The 17,631-nt window shown below is 36.7% G+C and overlaps 1 protein-coding gene across 6 annotated transcripts in view; it reads left to right on the top strand.

Moving 5' to 3' along the window:
* ATP8B4 (ATPase phospholipid transporting 8B4 (putative)) overlaps positions 1–17,631 on the top strand; it is a 192,596-nt gene that overhangs the window by 50,606 nt on the left and 124,359 nt on the right. For 5 of the 6 annotated variants that reach the window (XM_016128585.2, XM_016128590.2, XM_016128584.2 and 2 more), the window contains one exon: positions 869–930. In XM_016128585.2, the coding sequence (XP_015984071.2) occupies positions 869–930 (62 nt within the window). Of the gene's footprint in view, positions 1–868; positions 931–6,712; positions 11,732–17,631 lie in introns of those variants that run through there. The other variant, XM_016128587.2, reaches the window with a different exon arrangement.

The raw sequence follows: 17,631 nt of genomic DNA, 5'->3' as shown, positions 1-17,631 counted from the left end.
ATATATTGTGATATGATATAATATTTTGAATATTTTTAAAAGGAAAAAGCATGAATTCTGATGATTATGATCAGTGAAGTCAGTTTTATGTTTTCTGATACAACCCCTTGTTCATCTGTGCCTTTAGGCTAATTGGTTTAAATAACACCTTATACTTTTGCCCATTACTATCTGATCTTGGTAGATCACACAGAAAGTCTTATCTGAATGGTTGCTAATTTATGAGTTTAGTAGAGGGTTCATAATATTTGGATTCTTCTAAGCAGTAAAAAATGTTTACGTTACTGGAATATACAATAAGAAATAAAATCACTTGGGCATAAAAACACAAATCCACACCAAATGTGGTTCGGTATTTTGTTTCGATTTTCATCAGTTTACTGTTAACAATGAAAATTTCTAGAGAATAAAAATACATGTTGTTACAAGTAATTTAATTTCTTCAAAGACATCCATAAAACAAAATGAATGATGTTCCAATACTGTACCGAGCACATATGTGAGAGAAATGGAAGTCCTCATTTTCTATTGAAGACATCAAAATTAATGTATGGTTTTCTCTGGAGCTATGTGGCAGAATAAAGGACATATTGTCTTCTTAGAAACAGCTAAAACTATGTGGGAATTGGAAGACCATGTGGCTAGATGTGTTCCAATGGTGACATCCAGAATGAGGCTAAGTGAGAAGGGATTTTATTCAGATTTAGAACACACAGAACTGGGTCCAAGGTCACACTACAAGCTGTGTTCATTTTTAGACCAATGGTGATATTGTCCAAACAGATGAACTAAATGTACTTTCAGTATCTTTATCTGTGCTGACAAATTATGATTTAATATGTTTTTTCACAAATGTTTTGATTTTCAGTTTCGCCACAAGAGTGATAATCAAGTGAATAATCGGCAATCCGAAGTGCTCATTGACAGCAAGTAAGAAATGCATTCTTTGGGTTATTTTTAAAGATTTCTGGAACCACAAAACAGGTCTGACAACTGGTAGACTTCTTTTTTAATTTAACATCTATTTCTTTCCCCTTTTAATTTATTAAAAATTGCAATGTAAGCCCATTTTATCTTCATGGTTCTTTATGCTCAACAAATGCTTGTGCTAGCCATTCAACTTCTACCTTAAATCCCTTCAGAGTTTATCTTGTGGAACACAGACATATGATTGTCACTTTTCATTTCTAGATACTATGAAGAACATAGTTTTAAAAGGAAATATCATAAAACACATTAATCGCGTGAGATGGAAAATTCCAAGAAATGAAAGATATCAAGAGGAGCTAGGTAGCCAGAACAATAATTGGGAGAATTAAAGTAATTAATCTCTTTCTGTTACTAAAATGTTGACTGATTACTAATAATGTAATGAGTACATATAGTTTTTCTATATCAGATTGTTTTATGAAATGATGTTAAAAGCACAGTGAAACCATAGGTGTACAGACAGAGCCTCTGAAAGTGTAATCCCAGCGTGACATGGATAAGCCATAAAAGATGCCTGGAACCATATGGTTTATTTCCAATGTTGGCAGGTTTTGAATTGTTGCTGCTATAGTAGGATGGTTAAAAACATGTGTTTTGCACTCAGAGAGACTTTTAAGTATGAGCTTAGTTCTAACCCTGAGTAATCTGTGATCTTGAGCAAGTTCTTAAGAGATTGTGACTTTTGTAAGCTAATGTGGTGTGTGGCTTTGAGTTGTACTGTTGCCTGCCTTGACTTTCTCAAGTCTTACAGTTCTGATTTGCAATTAGACTGACATTAATATGATTTGACTAATTCCCCAAGGAGCACTTGATAATCAGTCTCATTACTTTGAAGTATCATCTCCTATGAAGTATGTTAAAATATGTATAATTATATAATAAATTTGAACTAATTGGCCTGAGCATATCTTTTAATGTTTCTCAAATTACCAGTTAACTTTTGTGGTGCTATCAGGGCAGTAACAGATATTGAGGCCTCTACCTGGAGGCCATGGGAGTAATTCAGTGATTTAGGTATTTAGGAACTCGATGACTGTCTGTCTCCCACACATACTAGCTATCATTACCATTACCATTATTATTAGAAGTAGCCTAGTGTTACTTTCTTGTGGTTTCATTTATCTTTTTGTTGAGTCCTTATGAGATAGCATGTCTTTGTAATTCTGTATAGTGTGACTTCTTAAAAAGCTTTGTTGCTGATGCTGTAAAGTTGAAGGGAGAAGCACATATCATTGAGAATGGAGTATTCTTTAGGATTTAGTTAAAAATCAGGCAAGATTTTTCATTTGTAAGATTACCTACTAGTGTGAGTTTCTCTAGGACATCTCTTGATTACCTTTGTGTCTTTTGAAACTAGCACAGTGTCTTTGAATTTTCACATTGAATGGTAACATGTATTCTTGCCAAGAGGGCAATCTACCAGAGGAGCTTGATCTGTGAAATTTTGCAGTCTTATCACTAAGCCAATTCCAGCATCTGGGGTGGTGGTCTTTGCGAAAGGTACTCAGGCTATGGAGACTGCCTTTTTGTTTTCTTGGGTTTTGAAAAGTTGGAGAAAGCAAATGGGTTCAGATTTGAGATAGCTCAAGGAGCTTCAAGTCCTCCTTGGAGCTGGTGATTTGAGAGGATGCCATTGGGTCCTCTTAGACCACCACTGTCTTTATATGCTCTTCCCCAGCTCCTGTGTATTGTTTCTAAGGGCTTACTGGAGCCAATGACCTATTGGTGCTGGACTAAGAAAGAGCAGCATCCCTATCTCAAGTTGACTAAGCTCTTAGGTGTAATGTGCACTCCTGAGTACTCATGAAGATCAGGCGAAGGATGGGACTTTGCCTGAGATCACATCCTCGTGTGGCTTCTTTCCCCTCGTGTTACTTCTCATCTCCCTTACTAGTTTCCCCTGGAAGTAGTTTTCTAATGAACCACTTTCAGGATCTGCTTCTAGGAAACTTGATCTAACACAACAGTTAATGCATTTTTAATCCCATGGCAACATTATTGAAAATAATAGAAAAGTGTGTTTTGGGTCTATCCTTGCCACCTGTGGATCAGGATCAAGTAAAAAGCCTGGAGGGGAGCAGGGGAGCTCAGGTACTGCTGGAAGTCGGTGTCATACTGGAATTGGCATTGCCAGATACTTGTGGCTTCCTTGTGTGTTCCTAGCAGAAGGAACTTAGAGTTCATGCTAGGGCAGAAGCCATCATTGGCTCGTCCTGGTGAAAGAGGCATAGCCAGCCACAGGGAATAGGTCCCTGAGGGAAGTGGGTGCAATAAAAGCAATCGTCAGGAAACCTGGTGTAAGTGATCAATCACTCTGTGACTTTGGGCAATTAATTTTCCTTCTGGGCTTTAGGCCTCCCTTCTGTGCTTAGAAACTAGGAAGCTTGGCTAACATGTATTTATTGAGTAACTACCATGTGCGGGCCCCAGTGCTTCCACATTTAACTCTCATAAAACCCCAGGGTGAGGGTGGTAGTGCCCCATTTTAGAGGTGGAGAGATTAAGGCTCAGAAAGTGAGTGACTTGTCTAGGATTCCATGGCAAGTAAGAGCCTAAATTGACTTCCACCTACTGAAGAAGTAATGTGTAAGTGAGGACTTATGGTCTGATCATATCTTCACTGTTTTGTATTTGAAGGGCTTTGCAAACAGTTATAAAAATATAAGAATAATTAAATAATATATGTAGTTTATTTATATGTCGTGTGTGTGCATGTGTGCATGTGTATGTAAATAAACATATATCTACACTTTCGGTGCCTGGAGCATTGCTCATCTACATTCTTAGCACCGCGAAAGTTGTGATTCTGGACATTGTAAACCGAAGTCATGAAATAATAAGGAAAATAAATCCCTTTCTTTATAATCTTCCTTTTCAATTTCATTTCTTTGATTTTGTTACTCTTATTCCTTCCAAATCAGGACCAATCTTCTGCATCTGCCATCTGTTATAATATATGAAAGTGCTTAAAAAAGTGCTAAGAAATAGATGTATTAGACTTCAATAAAATCTTTTGGTGACTTCAGTTTTAAAATTAAGCAGGAGTAGCATGATTCCATATAGTGAAAATCAATGTGACTCTTGAATAGGAAATGCACTGCCTCACCCAAGGCAAGATGAAATATGTCTGCTGACTGAATCTGTGAGTACCAATAGATTCTTCAGTGTTTCATAAGAGGAGGTTCCTTCAAGTCATGCTAACATCCTTGGCCACAGTGGGAGCAACTTGGCAGGTGAGGGGCTATGAGAAAGAGTCTGAAAGTTGCTGCAGAGGTCATCTAATTTGGTGCTACTCATCCGGGGATGCACATTATATCAGCATCCCAGCCACGCCCTAGAGCAATTAAATGAGGGTTAGGGAGGTGAGGCCCTGGTGTTTTATAAAGTTTCCAAGATGATTCTAACATGCAGAGTCAAGAACCCCTAATGGCAGCCATCTCTTTACTCAACTGTATCTCTATGCCTGTATCTCTCTAATTTTAAGACATCCAAGGAAAGAAATTCCACTAATTTTTAAAAATATTTTTTATTTTTCAATTACAGCTGGCTTACAATATAATATCAGTTTCAGGTGTGAAACATAGTAATTAGACATTTATATAACTTATGAAGTGATCACTCTGGTAAATCTAGTACCTATCTGACACCATACATTGTTATTACAATACTACTGACTGTATTTCCTATGCTATACTCTATATCCTCATTATTATTTTGTAACTACCAATTTGTACCTCTTGATCCCCTATCTGCTTCACCCACCATTCTCTCCACCCTATCCTGCAACCAAATAAAATACTCTTTGTATTTCTGAGGTTGCTTCTGTTTTGTTTGTTTATCCTAGATTTCACATGTAAGTGAAATCATACGACATTTGTCTATCTCTGTCTAACTCACTCCATTCAGCACAATACTCTCTAGGTCTACCCATATTGTTGCAGATGACAAGAAAATTATTTGGCTATAGAAAAGAATGAAATCTTGCCATCCACTAATTTATTTTAACCTTTTTTGACATCCGATATTATGTTGTATTAGTTTTAGGTGTATAGCATAGCAGTTAAACATTTATATAATTTCAGAAGCTATCCCCCTGATTAGTCTAGCCATTCACTAATTTGTAAAATGGTAATGAGCATTGTTTTGCATAAAATAAATATTCTTACAAAGGAATAATTCTATAATGCTTATTTATTTATTATTGTAGTAAGGCTCATATTTTTAGTCAAACAGTTGACCAATCAGTAATTACTTTGCCATGTTTTTCTTTTCTTTAGAAATTTAAATTTCGGTTTTTCCTATTTCTGCCTTTTATTTCTTTCCTCATTATATGTATTGTTCTCAATGCTGAATCGCTTGTTGACTTCCACATATTTATGCAATTTTAAATTTCTGTTGTTCCAGCCCATCAACACTTCTAGTCACATGGATTTTAGATGAGGAAAGGAGTGTGGAGATCTTATGCTACCCAATTAGGGAGCCACTGGCCAAATGTGGCTACTGAGCACTTGAAATGTATCTGGTTCAAATTATGATATGTTTTACGTATAAACTGTACACCAGATTTTGATGATTTAGTACTCAAAACAGATTGTAAGATAGTCGTTACTAAATTGTTTTATATTGATTCTATTTCAAAATTATAATTTTGTATACATTGGGTTAAATGAAATGTAGTATTAAAATTAAATTTACCTGTTTTTTAAAAAACTCTTCTTTAATATGGCTACTAGAAAATTTAAAGTTACCTATGTGGTTCATATTTGTGGCTGGCATTTTATTTCTATTGGATGGCACTGCTCTATACGATGTACATAGTTACAAGTGAGAAAACTGAATAGAGAAGAAAATGAACTCCATGCTACAAACACGGCCTCCCAGTTCTCATTTCAGGATGCTCTCTTTGATCTTGCAGGCTGCCAGCACTGTGGATTGTGTCACTATGAACAAACAGTCGACATCACTTTTTCTTAAATTTTTATGTTCTTAACATCTTCTGAACTCATACTTCTGCATTGGAACAATCTGAGCTCAGATGCTTCAGTGCAGTTACCCCTCTTTCAGTCAAAATATTTCCTGGATGCTTCTAGATTTCTGATTGCTCCTGACCATCAGCTTTTTGTGCAATATATTCTACTTTATACCTTCCCGAGCGTTGGTAAACTTGGTTTATATCTCCCAAGCTCTTTTACAGAACTGTTGCAATCACGCTCAATCATTTTTTTTGTTTGGAAACTGTGTTTATAGGGAGAGACAAAGCCTTATTTTTTTTGTCACACAGTATTGTCTGTACTATTCAAGTCTGATATTCCCAGATGCTGCACAATTATGTGAAAAAGTATACTATTTCAATAAGAACAAATTTTCTCTTTGTTTAATCAACTTTTCCAGTTTGAGTGATAACTCCCATTGAAACTGGGATAGAAAATTTTGCTTCATTATTTTTTTAGTACATAGCTTTTTTTTTGGTTATAAAATAGCATATATCCATTAAGAGAAATTTGGAAAATAGGAAAAAGTAGAAGGAATAAAATAACCTTCATACTTCTACTACCCAAAAGTATTACTATTCTCTTATATTTCCTTTCTATCTTTTTTCCTATGCCAAAATCTCTTATAATAATGTGCATATATTTTTATCTTTCTGTTTTTACTTCTTATTATATTTTTCCAATTTATTTATATTGTTTTTATACACATAATTTTAAAGGGCTGCATAATATTCTATTAAATGCATGTTTCATAATTCATGTAATGACTTTCCTATTGTTTGATATTTAGTCTGTTTTTAATTTTATAATATAGTTTCTATATCTTTCTGAGTTGATGGAATTACCCTTTTCCATAAGACTAGGTTTTTGTGACATATTTATAAAACTCACCTAGGAGGATTACATAATACCCATTATTTCCTATATGAAGTAATTAGAACTTGAAGCATCAGCCCACTGATGACAAACTTTACAGAGTATCCAGGGTTTAAGTGTGAGCAGGATCAGATGGGTCATATTGACAGAACCCTGGGAGGTTTCAGTTCCATCGAACATGGGGGTTTCCTGAATGGTTGGCTGTCAGACTACCACCATAAGTTCCAAGTTTACCTTTTCTTAATCACAGCACAATATGAAAAAAAAAAACACCCAAATGTTCTGTTTTCAAAAAATGCATTAGTGACACATGTATATCCTCAAACATCAATAATTTGAAACAGTTTGAATATGTGTTACATTACTAGCTATATAACACCTGTATATAAAGTATACACATCAGTTAGGGTCTGCAGAGTTTCTAGAGCAAATTTGCACAGCAATTTGCAGCGTGGCTAGCAGATTCTTTGGGCAGCTGTGAAGGAACTCTTTCCACCTTTTTGTCCTGCCAGATCGTGGGTATGCAGGCCGATGGTTCAAAGATCTATCATTGGTTGCTGAATTCTTGAAAATAACTTATCCAAGAGAGGGAAAATTCATGCTTGGCATTGCTCCCTGCTGGATTTGATCCAAAAGGCCAGTCTTGGGTAAAAGTGGAATATTATTATTAAATATGCTCTTACTTTTTCTCCTTGAGCACCTGAAACAAAAGATACCAAAGTTCATTGAATTTAATGCATCTGAAGTTGACACATATTTACTGTGTCTGTGTGCTTCCTATAACTGGGGAAGTGGGAACACACAGGTTCTGGGATTCTGGTGATCATTCAGGAGAACTTCTGAACTATGTATTGTTACCTTGTCTTCATCAGGGCTTTTAGGCCTGCAATTAGAGTGGAGACTTCTGCGGTTAAGCACAAGGCAGAACACCAACTTTCTGAGTTGTTTATCTCTAGTCCACTCAGATAATTTATACATTACAGTGGTTGCACAGGGTCTAGGGGATGGCTATTTAGGATCTATATGAAGAGACGGCATATTTGAAAGGAAAAGTGAAGCAAAAAACTTGATTCTTCTTCTTTTAAACGATGTTAATAAAATACTTATGAACTTAAATGACAGTGAGTTCAAAAGCACCTTAGCAGGAGTAGTCTTGTGTTTTTTGAACTTAGAGGATGTTGTTTAAAAATTAATTTTAGCTCACACTGCTAGCTCACAGAAAAAGTGTTTCAAAAATAGTTTCACTCTCAATAAATTAATTTCAGTTTCTTCAATCTTGGATTGATCATTTCTTGGGTAGTTTCTGCATGTCAGCTTTGCAGATGGAAGGGTCCATTTGCCAATGGTCTGGTTTCTCTATGTGAGCTGCGACATTGTTATAGTTCTTATAAATGTTTTCCATTGTAATCAATTATTATATTGCATAAATACAATTTTTAAAGTGTTGAATTTCTAAATGATGACTATTTCTCCAAATGAGGTACATCTTGAAATAACAGGAAACTATAACACTTTCAAAACTCTGCACATGGGCTTTTCAGTGGCATCTCCTAATTTCAGTTTATACAACTCAGATATTAGTTGCACCCTTTTTCTCCTCTTAAAGCTCCCTGAATCCTTCCTGGTGTATAACAAGCATTAGAGAGGAAGGTAAGTGAATGAAGATTTTGTGGGGGATATAAATGAGGAGTTTTATTTCACACACTTCATAGTAAACAGTGTGAAATACAATTTTACATTTTTCTTTCCCAAAGTTCTCTTTCTGCTGCTGGCCTTTGTAATCTCGTCCCCCATTCAGTGCTCAGCGTAGTTGACTCCAGTCTCCTTCCCTCACTATCTGGGGCCCTTCTCTCAGTATTATCTCCCATTTATTACTCAAAGTAGTTTGGTTCTTCCTTGGCTCTGAACTCAAACCCATCACAACTGCTCACCAAAATAACAGACCGTTCTGTAGCTAGGACCCATTTATCTTGGATGACAATGGAAGCTTAAAATATAACACATTCTCTGAAACATTTAAAACTTGACTCTCTCTCTCTCTCTCTTAAAAAATAGGTTTATGTATCTCTTTTCTGATACCATAGGGAGGAGATCTAGAATTTCTTTTGAGAAAATAAACCCAAACCTAAACCACAAAAGCCTTGGGATGGTAGAACAGCAACTTTAATGATGTAAAGCCCTCTTAAGATCTTAAAATCTGAAAGCTAACAGAGATTATAACATTACAGTGAGTAAGTTTGATTTCAGTCAGAGCCCACAACTTGTCTATACCAAACCAATGTTTTAACAACTTCTGTTGATTAACTACTTACACTTATCTACTACAGGAGTATTTTGCCTTAAATATCCTGAGATAATTTTAATGGGTTAATTTCTTTCATGCATTTTAGACTTGTATATTATCTGTCTGTTGTAGGTAAAAATTAAGAAAACTTAAAATTATAAAGAAAATACACACATTACTGTTGATGCCATTACCCAGCTCAGAGTAAGCTACAGGGAACTTGTGAAGGCATGTTATTGCTCCCTTTCCTCCTCCATCTTTCTCCTCTTTTTTTTCCATCTCAACACTTCCACAGAACAGTCATTTTTAAATAATTGAGATTATACTATATCTAATTGTCATGGTTTGAATGGTGCCCCCCAAAGATATGTCCGATGGAATCTGTGAATATGATCTTATTTGGAAAAAGAATCTTTGCATACATAATTAAGGTAAGGATCTTGAGTTGAAGTCATCCTGATAATACAATCACAAGTGTCTTTACAAGAGAAGAGAAAGGAAGAAGATACACAGGAAAGAAGATAATGTGAAAATGGGCAGAGATTGGAGTTGTACAGTCCCCAGTCAAAGAACTCTTGAGGCTACCAGCAGCAGAAAGTGAGGCAGGGAACAGATCCTTCCCTAGAGCCTCCAGAGTGAGTGCTGCCCTGCCGACACCTTGAATTTGGACTTCTAGCCTTTAGAACTGCGAGAGAATAAAGTTTCGCTGTTTTAAAACACCTAGTTTGTAGTAATCTGTTATAGCAGACCTAAGAAACTAATACTCATTTGTTTTTAGCTTTTAGTTGAGAGGTTCTTCTGTTTGTTCATTTGTTCATTTTTTTATTCAATAGATGTTTATTAAATACCTACTATGTGTCATGCAGAATGCTATATGCTGGTGATATAAAGTTAAAGAGACATAATATAAAAAAATCATACAGATATGGTGTGCAATTGGTTTATGTCTAGAATTGCCATGACACTCTCAGCATTTTATTGTTTTTACTCATAGGTAAGGCGAGTGAGCAAAACGACTCATCCCATTAAGAATATGCAGCTTTTGAAAATTCTTATCGGTGTACAGGTTCAGTAGACAAACCAATGCCAGGTGGCAGAAAACCTTAGCAGGATTTTGGAACCTGGTTGGAAGTGATACCTTGAAACTATAACTCAGGGAAACATTAAACCACCTTTAAACTTGAGTAGTATTCTAAAACACTAGATCTATTTTCTTATTCCATGCCAGGAATTTAAAAACTACTCTCTCCTAGCAGGTGTTTAGTATTGACTTTTGGCAAGGATTTGATGTACAATAACAGAAGAAGAAGGAAAATGAGGAGGCAGAGCATAGAGCATAGGAAGTAAGAGTAATGATCTCTAATTTAGATTTAAAGACTCGAAATCACCAGGGGAAATTTGGGGGCTTGTAAGAGTAATATTGTCAGCAACACATAGAAAGAAAACTTTGGCAATGACATTGAGAACTGATTACTAGAGATAAGAAAGAAAGGCAAAGGGTAATTGGGATTGTGATGCTAAACATTGCAGAAGGAAGAATATAGACAGTAATGATGGAGAAAGAATAGATTTTGAAGACATGAAGAAAATTGATAGCATTTTAAAATGGAGAATATATGTATAATAAAATATGCTTTCTGTAAGCTTGAGAAAAGAAGTGAGCATTTGTTCAAAATAAATACTTAATGGATTTTAAATTTGACTAATGTCCAGTGTTAAGCCCAGTATGGGGCAGTTTCAGGGTGAAAGAAGAAAAGTGAAGTATTGAGAAATGGATTAAGATTAGAAAGGATTTCATGGAGGAGAACACATAACATCAGTGAAGACTGAGGGGCTATGTTGGCAATAGGGAATGAATTTCATTCAGATAATGTAATTTGCTCTGTCTGTCAATCACACATGTTAGAGCTTCATTAGGGACATGAAGTAGAAGTTTTACATAGGCATTCAGAGTACTGGCAGGTTTCATGTTTACCACTTGTTCATCTGTCATTACAAACCTACATTTATGTAACCCTCCTCTATACCAGCCACTATACTAGATACTAAGGAAGGATACAGGGATGAGTAAGACCTATGTTCCTTCCCTCAAAGAGCCTAGAATCCAGGTTAAGAGATGGACAAATAAACAAACTATTTTATAACAATAAGTTCCCAAGTCTCTGGGAACACACATATGGGAAGATCCTAATGAAAGTTTTGGGAGGCTAGTAAGGGGCTGTCATTGTCTCCAAACAACTTATGGAAGGATCGCCCCCAGCAAAGAACAGTCATTGAAGAGCTAATTGAATGGTGAGGTGAGAGGGAGGGGAGATCAGAAGAGGATTAGGGAAGGATCCATGCCATAAAGGATAACTACCTCTTCATAGGTTTATTGTAAAGGGAAGCTAAGAACATGCTGGATGAAAAATATGAACTGATAAAGTAGCATAAATTCATCCTCTCCCCATCTCTTCCCTACATCTCCAGTTATGTGCTCTGATAAAATGTGGTCCAAACATGATCGCCATCTTCATATACAGGTTGCTCATTACAGGACTGTTGGACAACACAGCAGTGAGGACCTCTGTCGTCTTTTCTACTCTATGAGGTAGGAGGATGTTGGGGAAGCCCACCGGCCTGGTATCATGAGGCTGAGGTCTGGTCCCAGCTCTGTCACTAACTGGCTGTGTGACTGAGATCCAAGGACCTCAGTTTTCTCAGCTATAAAACAAAGGGGTTGGATACTAGTCATTTTCAAACTCTTTTTTAAATCAGCACAGCCCTTCTAAACAAAATATTATATGGAAGCTCAATATAGAGTACAGATGCACGTGTTGCTGCTCAAGATGAAACTGGGGAGGGAGGCCTAGAGCAGATGCCATCGGCTGTACTCTCATCCTCTGTGGCAGCCCCTGAGGGGCACACATGAACACCACCGATTTGTACAGTGCTTCTCCAAAAGTTGTCTGAGTACTGCTTGGGTCCCGATCACGTGGGGTGCAGATCTGTGAGCCCTTTCCCAGACCTCCAGAATCAAAATCTCTGGGTAAGGGCTTAAGACTCTGTTATAATCATCAGCCAATGAAATTTTTATGCACTCTAAAGTTTGAGTAACATTGGGCCAGATATTTCAAGGTCCTTCCTAGTTCTTAAATACTGTGGTTCTGTGACCCTTTTGAGCTTTGTCACGATGGTGACAAAGAAGGGAAATCAGACACTCTACAGGATAAAGAGATTTAATAGAAAATGGGAGATTAGACGTTTAAGGGTGGAAACAATGGCAATAAAAATGATATGATGATGATGGTGAAAGAGAATTGGATATAAGCAAATAAGTTACAAAACGGATTAGGGAAAGAAGAGAGGAACTTTAACCACAGTGCTTTCCAACAATGAGGATATTGTATTCCAGTTGGAAGAAATTGTAGCAAAAGTGTCAGAAGACAAATCAGAGCATGAAGCTGTTAGAGTTAATGTTCTGAGTCGATCCTTCCACAAATCCTGTGCTCGTCTCATCTCTGTCATAGCAGTCTTAATGGTCCCCCTACCTTCCATTTATTTGTGTGTGTGTGTGTGTGTGTGTGTGTGTGTGTAGACATTGATGTACCAATTGCTGGTAGGTGCTGGAAATACAGTGAACCCAAACGCACATGATCTCTGCAATCATGGAACATCGAATCTGGTAAGGAAGGTGGACTTAGTAAACTAGTCATGCTGAGTAGTGTTTAATTATAACATAACCTGAGGTGAGTGCTGCTAAGGAAAAGATTATGGTTCTAAAGAAAGAAGTTGTGTGTGTGTGTATGTGTGTGTGCGCGCACGTGTGTGTGTGTGTGTGAGAGAGAGAGAGATTGATTTAGGCAAGGGAGGGTGATGGAATGGAAAAGACAATTAGAAACAGAGGAAATAGCATGTACAAAGGCTCCGGGGATGGCAGGAAGATAAGGGATTATGAGGGACTGACTGGCAGAAGCACAGAGAGTAAAACTGAAAGAAGAGTAGTGTGAGAGGAGGCTGATGAAACAGAAGACCAAAGACCATGTTGAGTTTGGATATTTCTTTTCTAAGGATAGAATAAATACATGGAAGAATTCACCTTTGCAAAAGCTCATGCCCGATGCATGGGGGAGGGGGGGAAACAATGGGAAGGATACATACAAGGAGGGTGGTTGTCTATTGCTGTACTTGTTTGTCCTTATGCTACTGTCAGTTACTAGAGGCTGAAACAATGTCTATATTTCCATCACCTAATGGAACAGTGTCCTGCATGCAGACAATGATCAATTAAATGAATTAAATGAATCATTTTGAGGCAAGAACAGAATACCTTTATGTACTTTTCCTTTCACCTTCTTTCTTCCCTGCAACTAACATTGGGCAAGAGGAGGTGTCCACATCTTACATCGCCACTTGAGACTGGTGTTTGCTGTGGAGTCTTTGGATAACAAACCCATTTTTAATCCAAAGGCTCTATGTTACTAGTTGTCTCCTGACATTGCTGCACCTTAATTGTGCATGGGACTAGGTCTGACATTTACAGAAAGGGAGAGAATTATGTCCATCTATGCTTCATTTCCGAATTAGCAGAGCTCAAGGTAATATTCGAAGCAATGCCTACTGTTTCTTTCACAGCAGCCCCGTGGTTGCAGCATGTCAGAAAAACAAAAATGCGGGATCCTGGGCAGCCTTAGACACTTGGTCAGAGAGGCAGAGATGGGCTTTCCTTGTGTCTGCATCAGACGTTTGCCTCCAGCTGGACTTTCTGTATTGCCTGAGTAACGAACCCTGTTAACCCATCTTACCTCATCTGGTTACCTTGCCCCTTACCAGGCATTTCTATTTGGACACATTTTCCCCCTTCACACTGCTAAATTTAAGGCTTAATTTTCAAATCGAATGTTCATGTGGCTGGTTGCCTGAGAGATCACATGTGGAGAGCTGGGAGACCCAGGCAGGGAACTGTGCCCTCACTTCTGGAGAGAGGGTCTGGAAACCATATGAATTGTAAATAGTTTTAAAATATAAAAAAGTAATGCTTTCTGCCAAAAGGAGAGAGCTATTTTTCTTTTTTTTTTTATTTCTTTCTAGACTCAGTTATTAGTTATCTGTTGGAAATTACTGACCTCTATCATGCAATCTGTTTACTGTCTTTATCAGCCGGGATTGGACCAATTAGATTTAACCCCCTTGAGAACTCAGCTCTGCCAACACTTGCTTTATTAGAAATAGGTTTTGGGGTCACAAATATGTACCATAACTTAAGTTATTTGGCACATGATTTTAATGGAAATTTGCCTTCTTTCACTTAATATTTATTTCTGAAACTTGGGTGATAGAAATAGGTTAATATTTTTTAAAATAACAGAGCCTAATTTTTCAGTAAGAGCAAGAAAAAAATAAATAGGAAAAACAACATGACTTCCTTTATTTGCTCTCTACCAAGTAAATAATGTATTACAGCATCACTTTTTACATTGAGAACTGTGGCTTAGCATATATCCCGTTTTCTTTGTTGGGCTTTCTCTTTTTCACTTGATCTTTTTCTTTTGTTATAGAAGGTAGTTCCACAGTCTCTCTCTCTCTCTCTCTCTCTTTTTTTTTTTTTGCTTTTGAACTTAAGTTTTGTGAGGTCCAAGTCACAGAGATGCTGTCGCTTTTTCTTACATATAGACTATCAGCAATACCCTTTCATTCTGAATTGGCAAATATCTTCAGATTCTTCCCCTTCCCCTGTATTCCAAATTTCCCTTTTTTTGTATCTCATTTCTCACTCTTCTTCTACAGGTAAAGAAAAAGAACACTAGAGTCAAGGTGTAAAAAATGATAGGAAAACAATATTCAATATAGGCACTTAAAAGTAGAGAACATTTCAGGATGTTAGGTGTCTAAAAAAATAGAGATTATAGCAGAGCTTATGCAAATAAATATGCAAAGGAACATAGCATAAATGTTCAGAACTGGCATGCAAATTTGTTAATGTTCAGTTTCAAATCTGGTACTGATAATGTTGAATTAATGTAAGTTCTACTCAAAGGATACCTAATTATTGGCCACCAACTCTGGCATGAAATCTCCCCATTAACCAGGTCAAAAATACAATCCTCAGTAGTGGCTTTTGTAATTGGAAAGAAATTTAGGAAAGAGAAGATTGCTTATACACATATTTAGATATATATTTGCAGATTACAAATAAAACAATAATGTCTGAAACTCCCTGATAGCTAGAAAGCATAGAGGGCTTAAGGGGTGGGGTGAGGCCAGCATGTCATTGACCTGAAGGAGAAAAACCTCATGGAGGAGCTGGGTGGAGCACACAACATAGAGTATTTCTCAGAAAGTAATTAATAGGGCAACATTCTGGCAGAAAGTTTCCATTTTCCTAATGGAGAAATCCTGAGTCTACTCTAGACAAAAAGCATCATCTAGATATATCCAGGGAGCAGAAAATTCTAGAGACTTTGGGATTTGAGTGATTGCATTAGAAGGCTTTTATCATCCCTCTTGTCTCTAAAATAAGAGCAATAGGACCACCATTTGATATATCAATACTCCAAGCTATTTCAACTATTCCAGGGACTTATAGAACAGTGATCTGTGAGGCCTGGGGCAATGGATGTATAAGGACCTTCTCGAGAAGCCAGGTTTACCTAAGCCTGCAGGGTCCAGGAATAGGGGATTCATTTGGAAGCTCTAGTTCATATCCTAGATTGGGGCGGAAGAAAATGTTACTGTTCCTGCTTATACACCGGTTGTACTGGCTTAGATTGGAAAAACTGAGAGGGCTTAACAATAGAGCCAGTCTTGTTGGGGCCAGTTGAATTATTGTCACAGCACTATTAAAACCAGACTTGTGGCTGTTCTGAACCAAAGAAAAATGTTTAGTTTTCCTAAATATTGAGTATCTTCAATGTATCAGAAGTGATTAGAATGCCATTGCTAGTTTTATGAATTCACAAAATTTTATGGGGAAAGAGATAGTTTCAATATAATATGTGTGATGATGAGGTATTTATGGACTGCCATGGAAGACCTGAAAAGGGGGTACTTAGCCCAGTTTAGGGGTCAGCGGAGGCTTCCTGGAAGAAGTGAGTCTGTAACTAAAATGAATCAAATAAAAAGGTAAAAAATATAGAAAAACAAAAATTTCTCCTTTTTAGAGAAAAGCATTATCCCTTATATTTGTTTGTATTTTGCAAACATGAATATATGCAAAAAGCTCATGCAATATATACAATTTTGTATTTTATTTTTTCCTTTAACATGATAGCTCATATATGACATTAAAATTCTTTGAAAACATTTTTAATAACTGATAATAGATATACTATAATCAGTCATTCCTCTATTGTTGGATAATTAGCTGTGTCTAATTTTTTTTTTTTAAATAACTCTCAGAGGAACATCCTTTAATATAAATTTTATATGCATCTTTTATTTTTTCTTTATATTTCTAGAGAATCTAGACTTTGCCCTCTTTAAAAGAGTCTTAATACATATTGTTAAATTGTTTTTTAGGAAGTTTCTGTTCATTTATCCTCCCATTTGAACAAATGAATGGTTTTTCTATCACACTGTCACAACTTTGAATATTATATAGGCCAACTGGATAAGTACAAGCAGATTTTTTGTTGTTTTAAAAATTCATTGGTTTCTAATGAAGGTGATTATTTTTTCTCTTTTTAGTGACTTGTCTATTTATATTAATTGCCTGCTGGCCTATAGTATTTTTTTGTGTGTCCTGTTTGAAAATATATTTAAAATTTTGTCTCCTAATAATTTCCTCCAGTCAGAAACAATGACATCTCTACATTGCGTACAAAGATTGATTGATAGTTCTTTGCTGGTGTAGGGTGCATGTTAGGCATAGTCTTCTAAGTAGGACTGGGCTGTGTTAAGCCGTCTGTATTCCTGACAGTCTTCTTTCTGTAAAACAACTCAAATCAAAAAACATTCTTGCTAAAAACTCCTTAGTGATTCTCCTACCAATTCCTTACTATCCAAGCACCTATTCCAACCAAGCTCCCAGCTAGCCTTTCCAACTTGGGCAACAGTCACAGGGAACTGCTTCCTTTGCTTGAGCTTGCAATGTACTCTTTCCCTTTTTCATCCATCAGGGCTCAGCTCTTGTGTTAACCATCTCTGGAAATCTCTCCAGTATTTATTTGAGGCAGGTAGAACAGTCAGTACCCTTTTTGCTTCCACAGCATATACATATTAACCAGGCTAGAGTTAAGCACTGCATTTTAATAGTCCATGTTAGGTCTCCCCCTTTACCATGAGCCTCTTCAGGCCAGGAACATACTGTGTTTATCTCCAGTGGTTGGCCCCCTGTCTGATATGTAGTAAGAGCTAAATGTTTGTCGAGTTCAGCAGAAACCACGTACTCTTTCAACCAGCAACATCCATTCAGGACATAGGTCATAATGGAGAACCTGAGAATTTAAAGACATGAGAAAAGTCAGTGTCCCTGTAGATATGCATCTTACCTTATAGTCAAATGAAATTGTA

The sequence above is a fragment of the Rousettus aegyptiacus genome, unplaced genomic scaffold, assembly GCF_014176215.1.
Source record: "Rousettus aegyptiacus isolate mRouAeg1 unplaced genomic scaffold, mRouAeg1.p scaffold_m13_p_3, whole genome shotgun sequence".
Classification (NCBI taxonomy): domain Eukaryota; kingdom Metazoa; phylum Chordata; class Mammalia; order Chiroptera; family Pteropodidae; genus Rousettus; species Rousettus aegyptiacus.
Note: the sequence above shows the minus strand (reverse complement) of the source record. Positions and strands in the feature narration are given on the sequence as shown.